At 40.9% G+C, this 27856-nt stretch overlaps 1 protein-coding gene across 2 annotated transcripts; it reads left to right on the top strand.

Annotated features, from left to right (window-relative positions):
- The first annotated feature begins 3042 nt into the window (after positions 1 to 3042).
- Positions 3043 to 27565, top strand: glo1 (glyoxalase 1). Of its 2 annotated transcripts, none has more exons than XM_062994954.1 (6): positions 3043 to 3220; positions 11211 to 11293; positions 15771 to 15911; positions 16576 to 16643; positions 22614 to 22711; positions 25173 to 25257. In XM_062994954.1, the coding sequence occupies exons 1-5, from the start codon at positions 3152 to 3154 to the stop codon at positions 22688 to 22690; spliced, it is 438 nt and encodes a 145-aa protein (XP_062851024.1). In that variant the 5' UTR covers positions 3043 to 3151; the 3' UTR covers positions 22691 to 22711; positions 25173 to 25257. The 2 variants fall into 2 exon arrangements, with proteins under 2 accessions (XP_062851024.1, XP_062851023.1); XM_062994953.1 differs by lacking the exon at positions 22614 to 22711 and adding an exon at positions 26477 to 27565 and having other exon boundaries at positions 3045 to 3220; positions 25173 to 25262.
- The last annotated feature ends 291 nt before the right edge of the window (positions 27566 to 27856 follow it).

The following is a 27856-nucleotide window of genomic DNA, read 5'->3' as shown; positions in this document are numbered from 1 at the left end:
TTTAAGTGTGGTGAAAAGGAATGGCAACATTACAAAGTGGTGAATGCTTTACTGTCCCAACTTTTTTTGGAATGTATTGCAGGACCGAAATGCAGGAATGGAGGTTTATTAATAAATAAAATGAAGTGGAGCAGATAAAACATGAAATATCTCAGGTTCATCCTGTCTGCAATCAAATAAAAGTCAAAGTACATGTAAGAAACTCTGTGTTTCTTTATTATTTGCATTTTCCATGCTGTCCCAACTTTTTCTGATTTGGGGTTGTATTTGAGTAGTAGCTTTGTGGTTGCCAAATCTAGTCACTGTTGCCACCACAATCCAGCTTTTACAAAGTTATTTGCAGAGTTAACTAAATATTTGATTTTACAGCAATAATATCCAAAATAGGGTGTCACACCTAGCTATAATGCAAATATACTATAAATACACAGATGGGATAGAACATCCTTTTTGGAAGCTTCTTTTATCCTTTTTTTACAATCTTATATTTAGACAAAAGGTTTTTAGCTGAGCTTTGAAAGTGCAGAGAGATGTAGAGAAGCAAATAGATAAGGGTAGCAAATTCCAGAGAGTGCGGGCACTACACTAAAGGACCTGCAACGCATAATGGAAAGTCTGTACTTAGGAGTAACTAACAGACCAGAATTAGAGCACAGAGTGTTACCTGGCAGACCACAGAACAAGGAATACAATACAATAATCCAGCCAAGATGTAATGAAAGCATGCACTAAGATCTCAGCATCTGTGAACGAGAACATAGGGTGACCTCTAGCAATATTGTGGAGATGAAAATATGAGGACTTAGAGATTTCATATGTGGGACAAAAGTGAGACAGGGTCAAACAGAGTATTACGCACAGTAGAGGAGGGGAGGACTGGAATATCATCAACCAGACTTTGTCCCAACAACCAGCAAGCCAGTTTTTAAGCATTAAGCTTTCTTAGTATTATTTATAAGCTCATGAATACAGCATAGCAGCATAGCAGATGCCACATAGCAGATGCCACAACAACAGTTAGGATATAAGATTGCTGATAACACTGGTGTTATAACATCAATGTACAATGCATGTATAGTTTTAGGTTACATTTGTACCATGCAGTTAAGTTTGTTAGGTTGTTTTAGCCACTGTGTGTGTCCATGTGTTTACATGCAAACACATTTTACAGTGCCTCTATAACAGAACCACATAATTCAATTAAAAAAAAAAAGCAACCAACTTTGCTTCACGTTGCTTCACTTTTTTTTAACTGGCACCCCTGCCCCTTTCAAACATAATTTTTCGTGTCACGTGACAACTAATCATATTGTTGTTTGTGATTATTACGAGCAGAAGTCAGGTTTTACTGAGTTATTTTCATTTCCTCCCCTTTTTTCTCCCGACTTTTTAGTGCGTCCAAATGCCCGATTGCATAATGCTTCCTCTCCCCGCTCTGATTGAGAAGAACGAAGATAACCCATGCCCCCTCCGACACGTGGGCAGCAGCCGTATGCATTTTTTCACCTGCACTAGGTGAGTGCTAATGCGGATCAGCCCTGTGTCTGCCTGAGAGACACACCCTGATCAACGCACTTCTTCCCCGCCCCTGTGCAGACGGCATCAATCAGCCAGCAGAGGTCATGGTTGCATCAGTTACGAGGAGACCCTATCCACCCCTATATGAATAACGGTGGAGGAGGGCCGCCCAGCCCTGCCGGATGGCAGAGCTGAGATTCGATACAATGTATTTTGAGGTCCCAGCTCCGGTGTGCTAGCGTGTTTTACCGCTGCGCCACCTGAGCGGCCAGGTTTTGACTTAATTAATTGGGATGTTAAATAAATGGCACGGTGGCTCAGTGGGTAGCTCTATCGCCTCACAGCAAGAAGGTCCTGGGTTCAGTCCCCAGGAGGGGTGGTCCGGGTCCTTTCTGTGTGGAGTTTGCGTGTTTACATTTTCATTTACATTTTCGGCATTTAGCAGACGCTTTTATCCAAAGCGACTTGCATTACAGTTACAGTATACAGTGTGAGCAATTGAGGGTTAAGGGCCTCGCTCAAGGGCCCAACAGCAGCAACCTGGCAGTGGTGGGGCTTGAACCAGCAACCTTCTGGTTACTAGTCCAGTACCTTAACCACTAGGCTACTGCTTGCCCTGTGTTCTTCCCATGCCTGAGTGGGAGCACCGGTTTCCTCCCACAGTCCAAAGACATGCAAGAGGTGAATTGGAGATATAAAATTGTCCATGACTGTGTTTGACATTAAACTTGTGAACTGATTAATATTGTGTAAGGAGTAACTACCTGTTCTGTCATGAATGTAACAAAAGTGTGTAATTGTCTTTCTATAAAAGAGTAACAGCTCGCTAACTTTGCTGATTAGGAAAACATAAACAGCCCATCCCTTTCCAACGTAATTTCTCGTGTCACGTGACAAATAATCATAATGTTGTTTGTGATTATTACGAGCAGGTGGAGTCAGATGTTTAGAGTCTTTTGGCGGTTAAGGTACTGGACTAGTAATCAGAAGGTTGCAGGTTCAAGCCTCACTACTGGCAGTTGGGTCCCTGAGCAAGGCCCTCAAAACGGTACTCAGTCAGAATTTTAAGTCACTTTGGATTAATGCGACTGCTAAATGCTGAAAATGTTTACTTAATTAATTGTATTTGAAGAATGACAGGTCACTAACTTTGCTGATTAGGAAAACATAAACAGCCCATGCCACCTGAACGAAGTGCTATGGGAGACCGAAGGAATCGACTCCAATTGGTGAGCTGAGCCAGTTGATATGACTCTGATATGAATTGATAATACAAAGCATTATAGTGTTATGTTTATTGTGAGCGATTTTTGAATGAAGTTGTATATATGCCAACATAATCATAGGTCGCTAACTATGCTAATGAAAAATAAAAGTATAAAACTTACTATGCGCTTAACAAAAGAATCGACTCCTGTTATTAAACTGAGCCGATTTATATGACTCATATGAGAAGCGTAGCACAGTAGACTGAATCCTAATAGTGGGCGGAGTCTGATACACGTTACTGACGGAGCGGCTCACTAACCTCTCCGCTGGCTTACCTAGACCTGCCTGGAAACTTCTTGCTTCACTTGTACATTACAGCAGCTGTGTTTATTTTTTAATAAATTAGTTGAATTTTACTGGAGTAATGGGTGACCAAGGACTGACCGACGAAGCTGTTGCGGCCGCTTGCAAAGATGGAAATCCAATAACTAAAGTAAGATACGAGATATATTCAATTTGTTAGTAATGCTTGGCGTGATACTAGGTGAGGCCTCATGTAGCGATGTAGCTGGTAGCATTTTGGTACTGTTATTCAAATAGGAAGAACCATAGTGTGCGACCAAAACGTCGAAAGGTTAAAAAAAGATGTCGGACGTTTATGTAAATTTACCACACCCTGTTTCTATTATGCTACTGCTAATATAGCAAGCTATGTAGGTGATACACTCGTTGACAGCAGAATTTTTGCTGAATCATAATTTGGTTGTGATTAGCTTTCAGTGCCCTGGACATTAGAAATACTGTAATTCATTTTTAGACTTCCCTTTCTGTACTTCCTTACACGCTATTGCCTAATTTAACTCAAAGAATTACTATAATAAAATAAAAGTGTTCAAAGGTATATATACACCCCTCGCAATTAGTACGTTCAGGTGTCTTAGCCCCACCGACTGCTAACAGGTGTATATAAAATATACATAAGTGTGCTATCTACTGTGCCACTGTTTCTTAGTTAAAAACTAAGCCAAGATCTCTATGATACACATCACCTTTGGGATGAATTAGAAAGTTGATTTCGAGTCAGACCTTTTCGTTTAACATCAGTGCTTTGTCAGAAATTCCCACAGACACATTTCAGAATCTTGTGAAAAGCATGGACAAAAGAGTGGAGCCTGTTGTAATAGCGAGGGGTCTCCTCATGAATGCCTATGAATTTGGACTGGGATGTCCACATACCCTTGACCACATATGGACACATAATAAAAAGTGAAGTTGATTTTTTTGAACAAATATGTTTTCAGCTTTGTGACAGTTTGGGGAAGGTCCGAAACCCTACAATGCTCTGTTCAGGGTATTGCTGCCTTGTGGACACTGTTTCCGTGTGATCCGGACCCACCAAGACCCTGAACAGGATAAAGCGATACAAGATGAAATAAAGTTGCCACAAAATGATCCCCCCACCTCTTTCAGAATTTGTCCTTCAATTTTACACACAGACTCCCTTGCAAAAGCATCTATGCCTTTGTCAATGTAAATCTTGCTTGACTGTGGACAGTGTTTAGTACCATGACTATGGCTTTATGGCTCTTGGCTGGATATTTTTGGTTGGTGGACTATTCTCAGTCCAGCAGTGATAGTGAGGTGTTTAAAAACTCCATCAGTGCTGCTGTGTCTTATCCACTCATACCAGCACAACACACACTAACACACCACCACCATGTTATTGTTACTGCAGTGCTGAGAATGATTCGCCACCCAAATAATACCTACTCTGTACTGGTCCTGTGGGGGTCCTGACCATTGAGGAACAGCATAAAAGGGGGCTAACAAAGCATGTAGAGAAACAGATGGACTACAGTCAGTAATTGTAGAACTACAAAGTGCTTCTTAATGGTGAAATGGACAATGAGTGTAGAAACAAGGAGGTGATTTTAATGTTATGATTGATCGGTGTATATTTTTGTTTTGAGCATTATTCTCCCAACATTGACATTAAGGTGTTTAAAATCCCACCAACACTGTTGTACCTGGTTCACTCATACCAAAACAACACACACAGTTACAGCATTGCTGAGAATGGTCCACCACCCTAGATAACATCTGGGTTTTTTTTGGAGTCTTATGGGTTCCCTTTTTGATTGTTTCAAGGTGTACAGTGGGTACAGTGCAACATCTATAGTTGGTAACTGTATATCCACAAAGTTTATCTTTTTGGTGGGTGTAGCTTATAATTTTCATTTTCAGCATTTAGCAGACGCTTTTATCCAAAGCGACGTACACGATGAGCAATTGAGGGTTAAGGGCCTTGCTCAGGGACCCAACAGTTGCAACTTGGTGGTGGTGGGGCTTGAACCGGCAACCTTCTGTTTACTAGTCCAGTACCTTAACCACTGAGCTACCACTGCTTTATCAGTGATGTGTGTACCTTATGAAGTGCTTAGTAAGAGTATGTTGATTAATTGCTGTCTAATCAGGGTGACGCAGCGGCGTAGTGTGTGTTGCCTCACAGTAAGATTGGGTTTAATTCTCCAGCCTGGTGGTCAGGTGTCCTTTCTGTGTGGAGTTTGCATGTTCTCTCTGTGTTTGTGTGTTTCCTACAGAGCTTCAGTTTTCTCCCACAGGTACAAAGACATGCAGTCAGGCTAATTTGAGCTACTAAAATTGCCCTAGGTGTGAGTGAGTGAGTGAATGAGTGTGTGTGTGTGGGGGTGTTTCCTAACGGGGTGTTTCCTACCTTTCACCTAATGAATCACCACAACCCTAATCAGGATAAAGCTGTGGCAAAAGAGATAATGAATGAACGAATGATGTGGATATCACACACTTATGTGACTCGTGTAGGTGTGCTCAAATCTGACTCACCTTCAAAAACTCTTTACCCTTTGCACAAACGAATCATGTACATACAGTGTATCACAAAAGTGAGTACACCCCTCACATTTCTGCAAATATTTCATTATATCTTTTCATGGGACAACACTATAGAAATAAAACTTGGATATAACTTAGAGTAGTCAGTGTACAGCTTGTATAGCAGTGTAGATTTACTGTCTTCTGAAAATAACTCAACACACAGCCATTAATGTCTAAATAGCTGGCAACATAAGTGAGTACACCCCACAGTGAACATGTCCAAATTGTGCCCAAATGTGTCGTTGTCCCTCCCTGGTGTCATGTGTCAAGGTCCCAGGTGTAAATGGGGAGCAGGGCTGTTAAATTTGGTGTTTTGGGTACAATTCTCTCATACTGGCCACTGGATATTCAACATGGCACCTCATGGCAAAGAACTCTCTGAGGATGTGAGAAATAGAATTGTTGCTCTCCACAAAGATGGCCTGGGCTATAAGAAGATTGCTAACACCCTGAAACTGAGCTACAGCATGGTGGCCAAGGTCATACAGCGGTTTTCCAGGACAGGTTCCACTCGGAACAGGCTTCGCCAGGGTCGACCAAAGAAGTTGAGTCCACGTGTTCGGTGTCATATCCAGAGGTTGGCTTTAAAAAATAGACACATGAGTGCTGCCAGCATTGCTACAGAGGTTGAAGACGTGGGAGGTCAGCCTGTCAGTGCTCAGACCATACGCCGCACACTGCATCAACTTGGTCTGCATGGTCGTCATCCCAGAAGGAAGCTGACGCACAAGAAAGCCAGCAAACAGTTTGCTGAAGACAAGCAGTCCAAGAACATGGATTACTGGAATGCCCTGTGGTCTGACGAGACCAAGATAAACTTGTTTGGCTCAGATGGTGTCCAGCATGTGTGGCGGCGCCCTGGTGAGAAGTACCAAGACAACTGTATCTTGCCTACAGTCAAGCATGGTGGTGGTAGCATCATGGTCTTGGGCTGCATGAGTGTTGCTGGCACTGGGGAGCTGCAGTTCATTGAGGGAAACATGAATTCCAACATGTACTGTGACATTCTGAAACAGAGCATGATCCCCTCCCTTCGAAAACTGGGCCTCATGGCAGTTTTCCAACAGGATAACGACCCCAAACACAACCTCCAAGATGACAACTGCCTTGCTGAGGAAGCTGAAGGTAAAGGTGATGGACTAAACCCAATTGAGCACCTGTGGCGCATCCTCAAGTGGAAGGTGGAGGAGTTCAAGGTGTCTAACATCCACCAACTCCGTGATGTCATCATGGAGGAGTGGAAGAGGATTCCAGTAGCAACCTGTGCAGCTCTGGTGAATTCCATGCCCAGGAGGGTTATATAATGGATAATAATGGTGGTCACACAAAATATTGACACTTTGGGCACAATTTGGACATGTTCACTGTGGGGTGTACTCACTTATGTTGCCAGCCATTTAGACATTAATGGCTGTGTGTTGAGTTATTTTCAGAAGACAGTAAATCTACACTGCTATACAAGTTGTACACTGACTACTCTAAGTTATATCCAAGTTTTAGTTCTATAGTGTTGTCCCATGAAAAGATATAATAAAATATTTGCAGAAATGTGAGGGGTGTACTCACTTTTGTGATACACTGTACATGGCTGTGAATGCTGATAGTGTCAACTGTTAGTTAAAGGTCCGTGTACCTTTATTCATTTTTCAACCTTGGGATTTGAAGTGAAAAACGACTGACCAAAGGTACACGTATCGTTAAATCAGTGTTATCCAAAACCTATGATGCCTAACGAGAAAACTATTATGAAGTTGGGACAGGGGCATGTTCACATCAACTTGTCTTTTAACATTTTGTATAATTTGGGTAGGGTTGGGCGGTATTGCCGATTTTCATACTGTCATACCGTCTTCAGAAAATACCGCGGTATACGGTATTACGGGGGGGGGGGGGGGGACTGCGGGCATCTCTCTGTTAGTAATGGGTCGTTCGCGAGCGATCCGATTCTATTGAACGGCTCTTTCAAATGAACCGAGTCGCATCTCTGGGAGCCGCTATATACATGTTTTCTTTTTTGCGCCGTTCTTAGCGGCTGTAATACACCCATTCTGTTTCACATCAGTACGGGGAATAATAAAAGCTGTTTAGTCGGAATTCAAATCCGAAACACTTTTAGTATCGCGAAGAGTGAGCGCGACACACACACACACACACACACACACACATAATATTATATTGTATAAACTTGCACAAGTGTGTTTTTTTTGCAAGTTCAGGCTTGTCAGTGAATGTAACCGTATTCGGTACACAAAGATGTTATATTGACATGCTAGCGCGTTGTGCCAGCCCATCCCATGGTTTTGAATGGCAAGATGCTAACTGTTAGCTTAGCAAGCAAAACCCGATGGAATCGCTGTCTAAGTAGCGCGTTCGAATAACCTGCCTTATAATAAGTCATTGACCTCTCTACTGAGGCAGCTGCCTATGTAGGCAGTAAGCCAGCAAGGCAGCTCACTAGGTGTTTGAACACACCCTATGTAGAGAGCTCCCAAGCTTTTGTGTTATCACCTCAAAAAGTGAGCACCCCACAACCAATCAGTGAGCTCCAACCACCTACCACTCCCACCTTACTGTGGATGCGCGAAGGTATTAAAGTCTCCGTTTTCAAGGTAGACCTGAAGCAGAAATTTGGCGCTTCACATTTTTAAAATACCGTCAACATTTTTAAATACCGTCAACATTTTTAAATACCGCGGCATACCGCAATACCGTCATACCGCCCAATCCTAAATTTGGGAACTGTTAACACCAGTTTTGTTTTTCATTCTTGGACTTAGTACATAGTAGAGTCTCAACTTGCATTTGTATATGCAGTGGCAAACTGTGTTTACTGACAAGGGCTCTCTGAAGTATTCAAGAGCCCAAGTGTTTTATTCATTACAGAAGTGGGGGTGGCACGGTGGCTCAGTGGGTAGCACTGTCGCCTCACAGCAAGAAGATCCTGGGTTCGATCCCCAGGTGGGGTGGTCCGGGTCCTGTTTGTGTGGAGTTTGCATGTTCCCCCTGTGTCTGCGTGGGTTGCCTCCGGGAGCTCCGGTTTCCTCCCACAGTCCAAAGACATGCAAGTGAGGTGAATTGGAGATACAAAATTGTCCATGACTGTGTTTGACATTAAACTTGTGAACTGATGAATCTTGTGTGACCAGTAACTACCGTTTCTGTCATGAATGTAACCAAAATGTGTAAAACATGACATTAAAAATCCAAATATATAAATAAATAAATAAATAAACATTACAGTTTATTATACAGTAAGTGTGGGCATTCAGTAAAATGACCATATTTATTATATCGAGTATGCCTCGGATACACAGATTACCATCCTGTGCAGCAAACACTCTTGTGTGATGACGGTCTGTGCATACCGCTAAATACTTTTGATAAGATTAGAAATTTACTTTGTGAACCCTGCTTATAATAAAAACACACCCTTGCTAACAATTCTTTCTGCATTTTTGCAGAGGCTGATAAGTGAAGTTAATATCTTTAGTTGACCCTCCTTTTATACCCAGTCATGATTCCCTCAACTTTTAGCAATTCACATGCTTATTTTGGAATGTTTTAAAATGATGTACCTTTAATTTTCTATCAGCTTTTTACTATTGTTTTCTCTGCCTCAAGTTTTTTGAAGTGTGCTGCAGGCATCAAATTCTAACTGTGTTTATATTGACAAACTACAATGATCAGCATTGGAAATCTGTTCTGTCTAGTAAAGATTCGAGAGCTTTAACAGATCACACAGCTGTATAGTGGATTCAGAAAGGGTTACTTTTAACCCCTTGACTTGACACTTTTGTATTGTGGATTTAATTTTGAATAATTATAATTGACATGTTAGTCACAAAGTGAAAACATAAGACTTTTTAAAAAATGTTCTTATTTAAAAAAATATTTGATTCTGAACTCCTCGGTTTGAAACTCGGCGTTGCCACCGGTCGGCTGGGCGCCATCTAGCTGTCCTAATTGGCAGTGCCTGCAGGGAAGGATGACCGGACTATGTGGGTGTGGTCTTCAAACGCTGTGTAAGGACCCCGATTGCCGGACAGAGGCGCCTGTGCAGAGTGCATGGGTGGAAAATGGTTCCGTTAAGGGCTGCGCGTGGGCCGGAGGAGGCGTGAGCAGCAATATACCCTCCTCAACTGCATAAAATCGGGGATCCCCCAGCAGCGGAAGACAAATTGACTACACTAAATTGGGAGATAAATGGGAGAAAAACGCATAAAATATGTGCAAAGCTTTAAGGGTCTGAATACTGAATTTGCTGTATGTTTCGTTATCAATTAAATATTTGTTTTTTTATTTATAATTTTAAATGATCATTAGTAAATCTTTAATAACGATTAAAGGCTTTACATGTGGATGTGTTTCGTAGCTATCTCAACAGTTTTACAAGCGCTGTTTATTAGTTGCAAAGGACAACAGATTATGGGTTTAATCTTACTTTATTCATTTTATTTTCTCAGTGAACACACATAGTCCTGGACTGTTGCCAGGACTGTTACTGTTACTTTGTTTGGTTAGGTCTCCACCTTACTGAAGTCTGGCTACTTTGTACCACGTTCATTTAGCTGTACTTTTCTATTCATTGTACATCCGGAAAAATAAGTCTGTTGACGATCCTGTTGTAGGATGAATTTAATGATGCTACTAGATGATACTTGTGGAAATGCTTTTGCTATTGTGGTGCAATTTAAGCTGCAGCGTTCACAGGTGTTTCAATAATGTTTATTGTACCTGTATAGCGGAGTGATACATTTACATTATATTTACATTTTCTGCATTTAGCACACGCTTTTATCCAAAGCGACTTACAGTACAGTGGCAGTTTACTGACTAAGCAATTGAGGGTTAAGGGCCTTGCTCAAGGACCCAACAGTGACAACCTGGCAGTGGTGGTGCTTGAACCAGCAATTTTTGGATTACTAGTCCAGTACCTTAACCACTAGGCTACAACTCCCCTTACTATATGTATCATATGTAGGGGCAGCTGTAGCCTAGTGGTTAACGTACTGGACTAGTAATCAGAAGGTTGTCGGTTCAAGCCTTCCCTCTGCCAGGTTGCAACTGTTGGGCCCTTGAGCAAGGCCCTTAACTCTCAATAGCTTAGATTGTATACTGTCACAATTGTAAGTCACTCACTGTCCACTCTATTAGACACTCCTACCTAGTTGGTCCACCTTGTAGATGTAAAGTCAGAGACGATCGCTCATCTATTGCTGCTGTTTGAGTTGGTCATCGTCTAGACCTTCATCAGTGGTCACAGGACACTGCCCATGGGATGCTGTTGGCTGGATATTTTTGGTGGGTGGACTATTCTCAGTCCAGCAGTGACAGTGAAGTATTTAAAACCTAAAGCCTTGTTGTCATGAAACTCAATGATGTGACCGTCAACTAATAGCTATTGATAACAAAAAACGGTTCTAAAAAATCTATAGATGAATGTGCATCCTTAGACATCACTGGTACCTACTGGGGAAAAAACTACTGTGGTTTATTACTGTAGCAGGATTCTGGTTTACCTTCTCTGAGGCTTAATTTCACGGTTTACTTTCTGATTTGTTCTGGTCTAGGATTTCATGATGCAGCAGACAATGCTGAGAGTAAAAGACCCAGTCAAGTCACTAGACTTCTACACACGGATCCTTGGAATGACGTAAGTGGCATCGTTTTGTCTCCTGTCTGTCTGTTGCATTGCTGGAATGTTGTTGAACTAGGTTTTCTTCCTTGAGGCTTACTAAATTTCCTTAATGACTCATTCTTTTGTTTCTTTTTTTATTATTATTTTCCCATTTTATTTTCATTAACCGCTATATCCTGGGTCTGGGTTGCAGAGGGCAGGAATAGCCGGTACAGGGGGCCAATCTATTTCAGCCAAACACATTTTACGAAAATGTTGTGGATATTTTGTGTCACATCCTAGTATAAAGGCAGAACTCTGCTTATTATCTTGTAATAACTACACTAATTATGTCAAAGAGCTTTAATATACCACCTATATCTCGTAATTATAATAAGCTTGTTTAGTTAGTGTTGAATGAACTGTTTGCTGCCAACCCTGTTTAAAATCTGCATTTTCAATGCTGAACTGGTTCTGCACACGAAGTTTTTCACCTTACTGATATGAAGCTCAGTGATGTGTTGTATTTGACTGTTATCTAATGACAGTCAGTTATGCCAACTAAATTGCTTGCATTAATTCATGACCACTGACAGGTGAGGTGAAACACACTGATTATCTCTTCATCACGGCACCTGTTAGTGGGTGGGATATATCAGGCAGCAAGTGAACATTTTATCCTCAGAATTGATGTGTTAGAAGCAGGAAAAATGGGCAAGTGTAAGGATTTGAGCGAGTTTGACAAGGGCCAAATTGTGATGGCTAGACTAAACTGCAGCTCTTGTGGGGTTTTTCCGGTCTGCAGTGGTCAGTATTTATCAAAAGTGGAAGGAAGGAAGGAAGGAAGGAACAGTGGTAAACCGGTGACAGGGTCATGGGAGGCCAAGGCTCATTGATGCACGTGGGGAGTGAAGGCTGGCCCGTGTGGTCCGATTCAACAGACGAGCTACTGAAGCTCAAATTGCTGAAGAAGTTAATGCTGGTTCTGATAGAAAGGTGTCAGAATACACAGTGCATCACAGTTGCAGGGCTGTTTTGGCAGCAAAAGGGGGACCAACACAATATTAGGTCATAATGTTATGCCTGATCGGTGTACATTGGCATAGCTTTTGACACAGATGCCAATAGATGCTTCTTACCTGATGATCCCTTTGAGAAATAGGCAATCGATCCTCTTTTACCCATGTGCAAATGGCTCTAAACTTAATTTCTTCCTTTTTTAATAAATAATAAACATGTTTTATTTAGCCAAAAAGATTCCACTATTATGGCAATGTCATTGCATGCACTAACTACACATGCTTATCATAATTAAGAGATGCAGTCGGTGTATTAAAGCTCTTTTTGGCATCATTAGTGTCGTTATTATTAGATAATTAGCAGAGTTTAAGCTTTATACCGGAACATGATGCAAAATAGTCACATCATTTAGTGAATTCATAATCCACAGATCCACATGTGCAAAGTTTATTTTGAGGTCACACTTGCAAAAGTGATGCAAAACAGCTACTGTTTGCTCTCTCATTTAAGATTTAAATAATATAAATGCATCAAAGTACAAAATGTTTCTTTTCTGATTTGCAGTGCTTTTTTGCTTTAACAATCCTCTAAGAAACAATCTTCTAAGATCACTGAAAGAAATAGCACAATGGAAACGTGGCTTAAAGTGTAACTGCTTTGTGCAAAACGTGTGTTTGCCGTTAGTTCCAGTCTGCTATTGTTTAAAGCCTTTACAGCTATAATGCTGTGGAATGTTGCCTGTCTTGATCGTCTGGCTAGTGTACGTAGGTCTTCTTGTCCACTTTATACAGTTTCTGCACTGGAAGAGTGAGAGGGGTTGAGTTCAAGTCCTAGCACGTTCAGTCATATTACTGATATGTTATCTTTGTACTGAAGAAAACCACCAGTTTAAGAGAAGTGAAACTAGCACCAGGGATGCAAAAGTTTACAGCATTCTATTAAAGTATAAGAACATCACACAGCTTCATGTTAACATGTCCTTATGCGTTTTCTTTATTCAAACAGCGTAACAAAGGGAATATGGGAGTAATAATGCAAAAAAAACATCAACCACTGACTGGACTAATATTTCACTTGCAAAACTGCAACAATTAGTGTCCTTAGTTCCTAAACTATTGAAAAGTCTAATTCATAGAAAAGGTGATGAAAAGCAGGGGAAAACATGCCTCTGCTCCAACATGACTCTAATGATTCTAAATAGGAATGCATCAATACCATTTTTTTCCCAACCGAGTACAAGTACATGTATTTTTGTACTTGCCGATACCAATGCCTATTGGTCAGATATCTGACATGTTAGAAAACTCGATCCGGTCGCCGAGCGCTCGCCGAGCCGGTCGGATCGAGTTGTTGGGTAGTTCACACTTAGCGATCGAGAGCCGAGTTTTGATCGCGAGCGAACGCCGAGTTGCTCCCGAGCCGGCAAATCTAGCGCCGACCAGCCGCCGAGCGAAAATCAGGGCAGAAATCGTGTAGTGTGAACCAGGCATAACGCAGCAACGTGCACTAGGCACACGGTATCGGATGTTTAGTATCGGAGCCTCGTTTGCGAGTACGAGTTAATGAGCGCGGTATCGGGCAAATACCCGATACCAGTATCGGTACTCATGCATCTCTAATTCTAAATGTGTTAGTCAGGTTCACCTGGGCCCATGGCGGGTGGGGTCCTCCACGACATGAACTCAACCACTCAACTCACTGCCCACCCATTGGCTGCACTCGCCAGGTCGTTATTATTATATTACAATATTTTCGTTAAGTAAAATTAAAATAATTAAAACTGTGCATTAGAAATACCAGAGGCAGGAATTTGGACCTGAAGTGTAACTTCTGAGTGAGTACTTTTAATTCATTCTGATCAGCTATTAACATATGCAATTTGTTGAGGTCCAAAAATTATTTTTGCACTGGGGCCCATGAGCTCCTAGATACACCACTGGTGTTGCATCTAGAAATGCTTCATATTATGAGCGCCTGTTTTCAGTGGCAGGGTTATAAACAGGTAAAGATCCTCAGTTTTGTTAGATAATGTGAACAGACTCATTTTAAATAACTGACTGAAAGATGGGTAGTTGTTAACAACTTTATATTGGCATTGGCTGGCTTTTTAAAATTAATTTAGAGTAATCATTTCATCATAATTTTATGAATGTTTTTATTGGTAAACATGTTCTTGCAATAAAAATGTGCATAACTGTTCAAATTTTGCTTATTAGTTTGCGATTAATTTGGTTATTTAAACTCGATTAAAACATTTAATCGCATGACAGCCCTAATAGAGGTTGTCTCAAAGCAACTTTACAGAATCCAGGATCGATAGACCAAAACCCACTGTTGAGCAAGCCAAGGGTGACAGTGGCAAGGGAAAAACTCCCTTAAAATTACAGGATGAAACCTTGAGAGGGACCCCCATCCTCCTTGGGTGGCCTGGATACTAATTTGAATAAATTAGACAAATCATACATGCACAAAATAAATTTCAACTAAAGAATAATCAAGCAGTTGGAGTTATTCATTATTTAGTCCAGACTGTAAGAAAGTCTGGAACTGAGTTCTGGACATTTTGAGCGCAAACACGCCAGGCATATCTAGAAGTAGCAGAAAATAGAGAGTAAATCACACATGCAATTTAACTTCTCTATCCTAAAACTGACAGTTCCACTTCAGTCTTTCCCACGCCTTGAGGCATGACAACTTACCAACCTATGAAACAGACAAAACCACATAGATGAAACTAGAGATGCATGAGTACCGATACTGATATCGGGTATTTGCCCGATACCGCGCTTATTAACTCGTACTCGCAAACGAGGCTCCGATACTAAACATCCGATACCGTGTGCCTAGTGCACGTTGCTGCGTTATGCCTGGTTCACACTACACGATTTTTGCCCTGATTTTCGCTCGGCGGCTGGTCGGCGCTAGATTTGCCGGCTCGGGAGCAACTCGGCGTTCGAATGAGTGACATGTCCAACAGCCAATGAGAACGCAGGATACGGTGTGAAGAGAAACGCAGGAGAGGAGTGTAAACAGGTGGGACAGGGGGATAATATAGTTTATATCAGAATACACCGGCACACACACGTTTTATAGTATTTCTGACCTGATCGTTCTCTACAAAACATAACAACAAAACACCAACATTGCAAAAATATTTATTAACCTTCAACTTACTACAGAACAATCCATGCTATTCGTGTTGCCAAATCCACTCAGATTCATTTATTTTTCCTCCTTGATTTCATCACATCAGCGCACAAACACTTTGATCACTCGCTACTTGTTGACGTGCATTTTTGGACGTGGTATCATTAAACTTCTCGTCACTTCTCACGTGAAAAAAAAAACGGTATTCTAAATAGGTATCGGTATCGGCAAGTACAAAAATACATGTACTTGTACTTGTACTCGGTTGGGAAAAAATGGTATTGATGCATCCCTAGATTAAAGTATTGTAAGAAATGACTAAAAGACTCGTGTTTTTACTTTGCAGCTTACTTCAGAAATTCGACTTTCCTTCCATGCGCTTCACTCTGTATTTTCTGGGTTATGAAGAAAAGAAGGAAATTCCGGCTGATGTCAAGGAAAGGACAGCGTGGACTTTCTCTCGCCGAGCCACCATCGAGCTCACACAGTAAGTGATGAGTTATGATATCAGTTTCTCACAGCAAGGTCTTCAAATTTTATGTAGCACTTTTTTTTTACTCCAAACAATAACACACAGGCAAATACTCGCAGGTAATGTACATTATCCACCATCACGTTACTACTCTTTACTTTCAATGTGCAGTGCCCACCATTGATGACACAGGCTTGATTCCCAAAAACTGGTGAAAACGCGGGTCGGTTTTCTAAAAAACACCAAGGTTCGAAGAAACCCGAACAGAACCGGTTCAAGAACCAGAGCGCTAACAGACACAGGGAGAACATGCAAACTTCACACAAAAAGGACCCGGACTGCTCCACCTGGGAACTGAACCCAGGACCTTCTTGACGTGAGGTGACATCGCTACCCACCGAGCCACTGTGCCGCCCTGAACTAGACTAAAAAGAGAATATGAAGAACTACATTAAAACACATGGAACTACCAAGTCCTGCCAATGAAATGGCTAAGATGCTAATATGGCTTTAAACTATTCCTACCTACCTGTACACACACAAGCATCACAGCGTAGCATGTGTACATCACAACTTTGCACACATCACAGTGTAGCATTGGTGTTTAATAGAGAGAAAGCTGTATTAATTATTGATTCATCTCTCCCTATCTCTCTCACACTTTCCCCTTGTTTTGCAGTAACTGGGGTTCAGAATCGGACGACAACCAGTTTTACCACAACGGAAACTCGGACCCTCGGGGGTTTGGTGAGTTCTATAAACACAGCCTCCCTGGTTTTAAATTCTATACATTAAATATAAACTGAATGAGGAACAAGCGTGTTATGGATGTTTATTGATTTATGTGGTACGGATCTCTCTTAGAGTCTGCCACTGTCAAGTCAGAGACCGGGGGGTCAGTGTGGGGCTGAGTCAGAGAATCCAGAAACATGTACCACTGTTAAATATACATGATCTTTGAGCCCTCAGATTGCATTGCATGAGAAACCATCATGCAATGGTAATAAATATAACTAGATGGGCTTGAAAGTATGGAAAACCATTGTTATTTAATACAGTCAACTTCTGCATGAGAAAACATAATGCACTCGGGTGATGCAGCGGCCCACTATTGCTCGTATCTGTGGTTTAAATCTCAGTAGTGCTATCGGCTGGTTTGGCATCTACACAGACATAACTGGGTCTGTTCGAAAACCTAGCGAGTTCTCTACATAGACAGCACTTTACATCATTCCACGCTCGCTCTCGAGACGGAGGCTGTTCGAATTCTTAGATGTCTTAAAATGCTGTCCAGTAAGGTACCTTAAATTGAAACTGTATTTTGACTGAATAACAAGGCAGCATCTGATACTTCCTTAGCGATGAAGGCGATCCCATCATTTAATGCAGCACTTTTTTTCCACAAAAAATTACAAATATGTTATTTAGAGATGCATGAGTACCGATACTAGTATCGGGTATTAGCCCGATACCGCGCTCATTAACTCGTACTCGCAAACGAGGCTCCGATACTAAACATACGATACCGTGTGCCTAGTGCACGTTGCTGCGTTATGCCTGGTTCACACTACACGACTTTTGCCCTGATTTTCGCTCGGCGGCTGGTCGGTCCTAGATTAGCAACTCTGCGTTCGCTCGCGATCAAAACTCGGCTCTCGATCGCTATGTGTGAACTATCCAACAACTCGATCCGACCGGCTCGCCGAGCGCTCGAGTTTTCTAGCATGTCAGATATCTGATCTGAGATGTGCGACTGGGAATGAGTGACATGTCGAACAGCCAATGAGAACGCAGGATACGGTGTGAGGGGAAACGCAGGAGAGGAGTGTAAACAGGTGGGACAGGGGGATAATATAGTTTATATCAGAATACACCGGCACACACACACGTTTTACAGTATTTCTGACCTGATCGTTCTCTACAAAACATAACAACAAAACACCAACATTGCAAAAATATTTATTAACCTTCAACTCACTACAGAACAATCCATGCTATTCGTGTTGCCAAATCCACTCCGATTCATTTATTTTTTCTCCTTGATTTCATCACATCAGCGCACAAACACTTTGATCGCTCGCTACTTGTTGACGTGCATTTTTGGACGTGGTATCATTAAACTTCTCGCCACTTCTCACGTGTGTTTTTGTTTAAAAAAAAAATACGGTATTCTAAATAGGTATCGGTGTCGGCAAGTACAAAAATACTTGTACTCGTACTCGGTTGGGAAAAATGGTATTGATGCATCCCTAATGTTATTAGTATATTTAAATATATTTATTTTTATAATTATGCTTAGTAGGGCTGGTTATCGCCACTAATTTCCTGGATCGATTCGATTCACAAGGTCCCGATTCGATTCGATTTCCGAATTGATTCGATTTGATTCGATTTCGATTCAACACAGTTAGGCATATTTGAGTTACATTAACAGGTTTTGTTTAAATGTGTAAAGATGTTCAGAGAACGAATGTGATAATTGTACAAAGAACACTCATTATGAAAAATATTTGTGTATTTTGTTTACATAAATAATTACTCCAAAACAGAATACAGTAACATTTATTTTTTAATTATTATTTTATATGTCTGACACGCTACAACATTGTAAATGTAATGTAAACATACACCTGGCTGTTGAACAGCTTATGCCAAGTTCACACTACACGACTTTCTGATTTGCCGGGTCGCTGTACAGTTCACACTGCACGACTCACAGGTGATGGGGGGTTTTACACTACACCATCTATCTCCAACTGGAATCACAGGCGAGCTTCTCTGGTCTCCAAAACTACGTTTTGTCACGAAAACAAACGTGAGAAGTGATGAAAGGTTTAATGATACCACGTCCAAACATGCACATCAACAAGTAGCGAGAGATCAATGTTTGTGCGCTGATGTAGAAAAAAGTAGAAAAATAAAGGAATCTGAGTGGATTTGGCAACACGAGCAGCATGGATTGTTCTGTAGTGAGTTGGAGGTTAATAAATATTTTGTTTTGTAGAGAACGATCAGGTCAGAAATACTGTAAAACTCACGTGCTGATGTATTCTGATAGAAACTATATTACGCCCCTGTACCACCTGTTTACAACCTCTCCCCTGTGTTTCCTCTCGCTGTTTTTCACATGAGAGCCGAGTTTTGATCGCAGATCGAACACCGAGTTCCTCCCGAACCTAGCGCTGACCCGTCGCCGAGCGAAAATCAGGGCAAAAATCGTGTAGTGTGAACCAGGCATAACTTGAGCTTCTGCCATGCTGAACTAATGTGCAGGTCAGATCTCGTTGCGCAAAAAAACAGTGGCTGGTCACGCGAAATTAAAGGGGTAACAGATTTCCGTGTACACCGTAAAAAGGGGCGTATTTAAAAGATCGATCTCGCGTTTATATGAATCGATATCGGATCATTCAAATAAAGATCGATTCGAATCGAAAAATCGATTGTATAAACCCACCCCTAATGCTTAGTAAGCGAAAACTGATGTAATCACTGTCTAAGCAGTGTGTCCGAGTAACATGACTTAGAAGTCGATGACTTATTAGAATCATCTCTACTTGTGTGTAGACAGCAAGGCAGCTCACTAGGTTTTCAAACAGACCCATCGACTATATCTGGGGGGTGGGGGGTATGGCCGAACAGCCTAGTCATTGAAAGGTGTACTTGTCAGTTCCCAAGCTGGATGAAGATGGATAAAAACAATGCCAAGCCTTATTCTGAACATGCTACAATAGCATGTCCTCGTAGACACAAATGGTGTGTCCTTAACTGGCCGACTTGCTGTACAGATCGTATCATGTAAAGAAGAATCAGACAACAGCGCCCACAGACTGTTGATCAGCTAAAATCTTGTATAGAACAAGAATAGGCAGAAATTCCACTTGCAAAACTTAACACAAGTTAGTTATCTTCTTAGTAAGTAGCAATCAAGTTAGTAACAATCAAGCTAGTAACAGTTAAGTTAGTAATTGTAACTGGTTTGACGATTAGTGTCCTCATTTCCCCAAATAAATAAAAGGTGTAATTAATAAAAAAAAACTCTGCTTTGTATTTTATCATTTAAATAACCTTTTACAAACTTCTACACAAATAGGCCTAGTATTTTAATAATTTTGTTTGTACTTTATAGCTTTTTTGTTAAAATGCACATTTTAATGCCTGTAACACATTCCAAAAAGTTTGGACAGGGTCAAATTAAGACCATTGATTCTGAAAAAAACTGAGTATAAAAGAAGCATAGATAAAAACCCTGAGAAATGTCTGTGTAAAGGGCAAGGCTAAAAACCAAGATTAAATGTCTTATCTTCTATCAGATGCCAATGCATTGAAAAACAACATGCTTCCATACACATGAATATAGCCACATAAACACTGGAATATTTCAAAATACTGGTGTCAGTAAATCTAGGTTGCCATTACATCTTCAAATGCAAACACCTAGAACGGGTGTCAAACTCAAAAAATCAAAATCATTTTATGTGGCCCGCGAGAGCTCAAAAGACGTATGATTGTTGTGATGGTTCGAGTCGTTACAGACATACTTATGATTTAATGGGACATCTGCGCCTTTAAGTGGCAACCGCTGACATCGTAGTCATAGCAACTAACTTTGACTTTGCTAAGAAGCCATGTCACTTTTACGTTTTAGCGGCTAAAGAACACGGGGTAAAGTCAGTAGCGTAAACAATAATAAATAGAAGTTAATTCTCTTGCAATCCAATACAGAAGTGTCGTCTGTAAGTAGTAGACATTTATAGTCTCAGTTGTTTGTAAATGAAAACTTGGCGAGAACAGAACAATTGTCTTAAAATACACTGTAAAATCATACATTAACTGCATCTCTCACGATGCATGCCGATTTTGTGACATAGATGATGTTGAGAAATGTACAAGAAGAGAAAACTGAAGTAGAAGGAAGGTAATTTAATGAAAGATGGGAAAGTAAATACAAGTCTGTGCTTCAAGAAGAAAAAACGGTACATCTTGTGTTATGAGGCCGTGTCTGTGGTAAAGGAGTGCAATATAAATGTAGATATACATTATAAATATACAGTATAAATTTGGCATTTTGACACCAAACAGAATTTAGCCTCCAAGAAAAACAACAAATTGTCCAAGACCTAAAAGGCAGACTGCAATCACAGCAGGATATGTTACAATCGGCCCTTTGAGGGCCACCGTAATGCAGATGTGGCCCTCGGTGAAAATGAGTTTGACACCCCTGACCTAGAAACACTGCAAACTTACCTGGTTTCAAGATCATCTGTACTGTGATGTACTTTTCCAAAGTGGAAACATGTACTGTGGTCTGGCAAGTCCACTATGTAAATCGTTTTGGAAAATCATGTTGTACCCAATGCAAATTTTAGAAGCTTGCATCCTATCATTGTATGGTGGTGTATTAGTGCCGGTGGCATAATAATGTTAAAGGGTATATATGGATTTTGGTGTAAAGCATGCTTTATATAGACGTCAAGCCACATTTAGCACTTGTTGCAACAGTGCAGCTTTGTGGAAAGCTAATGCAATTGCTAGACTGGCCTGCCTGCAGTCCTTACCTGTTTTCCATTGAAAACGTCCAGTATCAAGAGCAGTAGATGACAACAGAGACCTTGGCATAGTAATAGGTTATGAAAACAGTAATAAGCATGCCTCTGTCCCAACTATTTTTGGAATGTGTTGCAGCCATCAAATTAGGTTTAGCAGACGGTAAAACACACTAGCACACCAGAGCTGACATTTCGAACTGGTCGGTTTGAAACTCAGCTCTGCCATCCAGCTGGGAGCAGGGGACTCATAACTGAAGCAATTACGACCTCTGCTGGCTGATTGATGGCGCCTGCAAAGAGTCGAGGAATAATGCATTGATCAGTGTGTTTCTCCGTCCACATATGAACTCGCCTCGTGCAAGTGAAAAGATGCAGTCGGCTACTGCACTCGTGTCGGAGGGGGCGTGTGTCAGTCTTGTTCTCCTCAATTAGAGCGGGGATCAGCATTAGTAGAGAGGAAGCATAATGCAACCGGGTAATTGGATACGACTAGATCGGGGGGGAAATGGGGGGGGGGGGGGGTAGCTTTAGCACATGTGTACAAAAACAAAAGTTTGAAACTTTAAATATCTTTGGACTGTAATACAGTTTAAAAAGTACAGTACTGTCCCAACATTTTTTGGAATTGGGGTTAACACTAAAATTATCAGTTGGTTTCTTTTTCTTCAGTGCCATGGAGTCATTCAGGTTGGCCAGGAGTTGGAAAAAGGTTGTGAACCCCTGCTCTTGCACATTATGTTCACATGGATGTGGATCATGAGCTCATTCAACACAAAACTTGCCTAGACAGACAACAGTTCTATAGCAAGAAGCTTAAACATTCCAATTCCACTCAGTGCTTTCTAGTGCCAGGGACTGAGGTGGAAGGTTGGCAACTTCATGGCACCCCACCACGCCCTGCCCTACTAGAAATTTAAATATACAAGAAAAGCAAGACTTCACCTATTTGCCTGCAGACAAATTGAGATGCAGTAGTGCTTAATACAGTGGGCAGTCGTACCAACATTGCTTCGTTTAACTGGCACACATGTATTTTAAAAGTTTCTGTTTAATCAAAGCTTGAATAAAAGCTTGAGTTTACCTTCCTTGCGTAGTATGCCAACCTGTTTCTGGTATACAGGGTGTGAAAACAAGAATTTGGCCACTTGCTTTTTATTTTATTTACTTCTAGTGCAGATATTCACAAATCTAGGAGAGGAAGAAAGTGAGGACAGTAGTCAGGAGGGAAGTGATGATGAGCACTTGTAGGATATTCGTGCATTGTACAAGGTGAGCACCAAGCAACAACTTCAGGTGCTCTTTTGAGAACCAGACCAAAAATGTTATGTGCACCCCTGTATATAAGCTCCATCTCTCAGTACTGTTTAAATGAAGCTCAAATGTCCATATGTTTAAATATGTTCAAAAAGACTAAGGTTCTCATGGGGTTCTCAGATACTGTGTACTTTATGAACAGTTACAGCATCCAGAAGTAGGTTTTCACACAGCATTGTTGTTCAGTTTTTGACCATTTTTAATTTCTTTCAATTCCAGTCGATGTCAGGGAATGGTAGATGGTTATAGGAAACGTCTAATTGAGGTTATTTCAGCCAAAGGGGGAAATACCAGCTATTAGGGCATAGGGTGTCCTAACTTTTCCTCACAATACATTTCCATTTTTGTTCATTACATTTTACTTGTGTTTAAAAGTCTTTTTTTTGTTTTTGTTTGAATTGTTTAGTTATATAAGCAGGGATGCACACAAGTGGTGCGCAGGTGCGCATGCGTGGTCAAAATTAACAACGCGCAGCGTGCATTACAACGAGAAGCGTGTTTGCGTACCAAAATGTTTCAATCTTTGGGGTCACATAGCCAAATTGCGTCAGATGGTTGCGATCGGGGATTCCCTTGTGCATATTCTGTGTACCGCCCACACCCTGGAAAACTGCACCAAGTCAGCTGATCGCATGGTTCCGTACTGAGAGACATTTACTCGCTCCATTGTAAAGTACTAAGCTTCTATTTACAGAAAGGGGGTGCAAAAAGAACAGATCAACTGAAGAAGATATGTGCCGAGAATGTATTGAGAGGTTTAATACACTAGTTTGAAAGCAGATATAATCCCTCAAGTCATGTGATCAGTTTTTAATTTTTGATCCTTCAACTTGGCCTCAAGAAATGCAACAGCTCCACAGTTTTGGCAGCACAGTGCTGACTAACATGCTCCAGAAATATGATGCCAGCTTGTCTGTTGACAGAGATTCCACTCTAAGAGAATGGCTGCATTTAAAACAGAAGCGTTTGGCAACCTCCTCTGTGTCTGACTTGGTCAACATAGTGAAGACAGGACAAAACTGTGTTCGATATAACCTTGTAATCTGATGAATCTTGTAGGGATGTCCCGATCCGATCTCAAAGATCAATCAAGGCATTTTTTAACTGATCGGTATTGGCTTTACTAAAGCCGATCCTTTGTTTTACGTCAGCATGTCCGCTGTGTGGAAATACTTTAAATTGGAAAGTGAAACAAGTTCAACAGCGAAGTGTCTGCAATGCGAGCGTTTCACGAGGCGGTAGAAGCAGAGCTGCGTTCATTACTGTAGAATTTTACTGTTTATATGGTGTGTGAGTCGAGGATCACTCCGGTTTACAAAACAATAACTTTTAATCCGAGTATGAAAACTTCAGGACCATAACATACAGCTTTTACAAGTTTACGTGTTAGAAGACTGAACGACATCTCAGTATCAAGCACTCTGATTGGCTTAGTTATGTAACCGAGCGTCGTAGTGATGCACTTGCTTAATAAAGAAATAAATACACGCTATATTCACAAATTGTTGGGAGCGTAACACTTTATTAACTTCTTCTGTTACGGTACCGAATAGCAGACAGCTAGAGTCATCGCGTTAGCCAAGCACGCTATTCCATGCACTATGGGAGCCCCAAAGGGTCAAAACACACTCACTTTGCGTAGAAACGTCCATCAAACCTTTGTCACAATACAACCGCAGAAAAGTTTGTTACAGTTACAACACGCATACAAGTACGGTGGCTCATAAGAAACAAACCAGATATCATTTAACCAAACGATCTACAATTACTACCAATTTGATACGGCACCTAAAAAATAAACACTCAGTCGAATACAGCGAGTTTATTATTATTATATGATGAAAAGAGGAACCGGCTGTACGCTAACACGGCAGAGATGCTGATTTTCCTCAAAAAGAACCGTCACTTCATTTTGAGTGTTCTAGTTTTACTACTACAATGCTGCACTAAGCTTGTTTACTTTTATTTTGTAAAAATAAAAAAACATTAAGCAATAGCTTGGATGCAGGCAATTTTTTTCCTACAGCACTGCAGAGCTATTCAGTTGTTAAACATGTACATTGGATTAATTTGAATAACTGTAATGTACTTGAAGTGTGCACTGTGTGAACAGTATTATCCAGTTCTTATCTAGACAATATCTAGAAAATACAAGTATCGGTTTGAGACTCGGTATCGGATCGGGATCAAAATTAATGATCGGGATCGGGAACAAAAAAACGTGATCGGGACATCCCTAGAATCTTGTGTAATGAGTAACTACCGTTTCTGTTATGAATGTAACCAAAGTGTGTAAAACATGACGTTAAAATTCTAATTAATAAATACATAAATGTTTAATAAAGTACATTTGACTTTGTTTGGCTAAAGAAGAGGAAAGGCTCTGTTTTTGACACATTATTTATTTGTATTCCAGGACACTTAGGAATCGCTGTACCAGATGTTCATGCAGCATGCAAGCTGTTTGAAGAGCAAGGAGTGACCTTCGTGAAAAAGCCAGATGATGGTAGGGATCTTGTTTTGTGCTTTACTCTTGACTTTAACATAAATATAGGTGCTTTGAGCTTGTAGAGTGTTTTTGCATTAAATTCTAATAATAATAATGTCAAAGCTATGTGGACACCTGACCATGAGCTTGTTGGATATCCCATTCTAAATGAATGTGCATTAATATGGAATTGCATTTCTACCTCACTAGATTTTGGAGTGTGTGGGAATTGTGTTTTTGATGTTCCAACTCATCCCAGTGGTGCGTAGTAATGTTTAGAGTAGGGCTCTGTGCAGGCCATGAATGTTTCTATACCAAAACATTTTTTTATGGATACAGCGGCTCAGTGGCCCGGTGGGTGGCACTGATGCCTCACAGCAAGAAGGTCCTGGATTTGATTCCCTGGTGGAGCGGTCTGGGTCCTTTCTGTGTGGAGTTTGCATGTTCTTCCTGTGTCTTTGTGGGTTTCCTTTGGGAGCTCCGATTTCCTCCCACAGTCCAAAGACATGCAAGTGAGATGAATTGGAGATACAAAATTGTCCATGACTGTGTTTGACTTTAAACTTGTGAACTGATGAATCTTGTGTAACCTGTAACTACCTGTTCTGTCATGAATGTAACCAAAGTGTGTAAAACATGACGTTAAAATGCAAATAAATAAATATACACCTGTTATCATAGGGTTTGACTGAAACATCTGAACTTAACTAGTTGAACGTATTAGGAGTGGTGTCCACATACTTTTTTTTATTAATGCATTTTCTCCCCATTTTCCTCCCGATTTGGCACTCAATTTGTCTTCCGCTGCTAAGGGGTACCCGATTGCATCCAAGGAGAGCACGTCGTTGTACACATCTCTTCCTCCAATCAGGGTCCTTACACAGCGTACCCACCCACACATACTCCGGCCCCCACCCTGCAGATGCGGTGGCCAGTTAGTATCTGCTGCAGGCACTGCCAATTATGTCCGCCAGATGTCCGGCACCCAGCCGACCGGTGGCAACGCCGAGTTTTGAACCGAGGAGTTTAGAATCTTGGCACTGGTGTGCTAGCGGAATATCCCGCTGTGCACCTGGGCGCCGTTTCCACATACTTTTGACCAATGAGTGTAAATTAATCTTCTTCGATCATAAATCCCTGTTACATTGGTATCACAATGTAACACATTAATATGTAAATACTTTTGTTTCTTTCAATATTATTTAAATGTATTTTCACTGTCTCTGTTGCAGGTAAAATGAAGGGCCTGGCTTTTATTCAGGACCCTGACGGCTACTGGATAGAGATTCTCAGCCCCAACAACATGGTATCCATCACCTCCTAAAGATGCTTCTAAGGTGGCCTGATCGGATAATAAATAATTTAGTGAATTGATTGAGTGAATAAAAATGAGCCATAGCTTAATGTCACAGACTGCTCTTTTGTGAAGGGAGCAAACAGATGGTGCAGATTTGCTCATACAGCAACGACGAGCTGATGAACATCTAGCAAACCATGTCAGTGAATTTGACAACTTTAGGACCTGTGATTGCAATCAGCAATACAAATCTTGCCTATGTTAACACTAAAGTCATTTATGTCATCTGTTTACATAATGTGCCACTTATTTTTCCAGAGATTATATTTTATTCCAATGTTTAGTATTTTAAATACTAAATTAAGCTATGACCAATAAAACAATGGTATTGCTTGTAAAAGTAATGTTTATTCTGTGTTTTTTATTTTATTTTGCCAATCTAACATTCAATAGCAAAATACTGAAAGCAAATTCATTAAAACTATTGGTGTATGTTTTTTAGTTTACAGTAATACAACAATAAAAAAGTTATTTACTATACAGTACCAAAAAGTACAGTAAAACAAACTCACTCACTCTCTTAACTGCTTATCCAATTATGGTGGGGTGGTGGGCTTTATTGGGTGCTGGAGCCTATCCCAGCTTTTCAGTGGGTGCAAGGCACACAGTAACACCCTGGACAGGGTGCCAGTCCATCGCAGGGCAGACACACACACACACCCATTCACCTATAGGGCAATTCAGTGTCTCCAATTAACCTGACTGCATGTTTTTGGACTGTGGGAGGAAACCAGAGCACCCGGAGGAAATCCACACAGACACGGGGAGAACATGCAAACTCCACACAGAAAGGACCCGGATCGTCCCGTCTGGGGATCGAACCCAGGACCTTCTTGCTGTGAGGCGACAGTGCTACCCACCGTGCCACTCAGTAAAATAAGCTGTAATGCAATAATAATTCTTCTAAAATGGTTTCTGGTGACCATGACCTGTTTAAAAAGATTAAAAATGGTTATTAAGAAAATGACTTGATCCTTTCTTAGCCCTTAACACTGATCCCCAACATATTAACCTGAGTGATTGAGTAAGAATGGGTGAAATGGCAATTATATTCATTTTTTTTCATTTCATTTTCATCAACCACTTTGTCCTGGTCAGGAGCATAGCAGAAATACCCTGGAATTATACTTATTGACTTAATTTTAATTATAATTATAATTAATTATACTTTAAAACCACAGCAAAAAGTGAACGGGTCTGAGTACATCCCGGTTTGAATCTCAGCACAGTTGGCAGTGCCTGCAGCAGACAAAAT

The sequence above is a fragment of the Trichomycterus rosablanca genome, chromosome 5 (genome assembly GCF_030014385.1).
Source record: "Trichomycterus rosablanca isolate fTriRos1 chromosome 5, fTriRos1.hap1, whole genome shotgun sequence".
Lineage (NCBI taxonomy): Eukaryota > Metazoa > Chordata > Actinopteri > Siluriformes > Trichomycteridae > Trichomycterus > Trichomycterus rosablanca.
The sequence above is the reverse complement of the archived record's forward strand: the minus strand, read 5'-3'. Positions and strand labels throughout refer to the sequence as shown.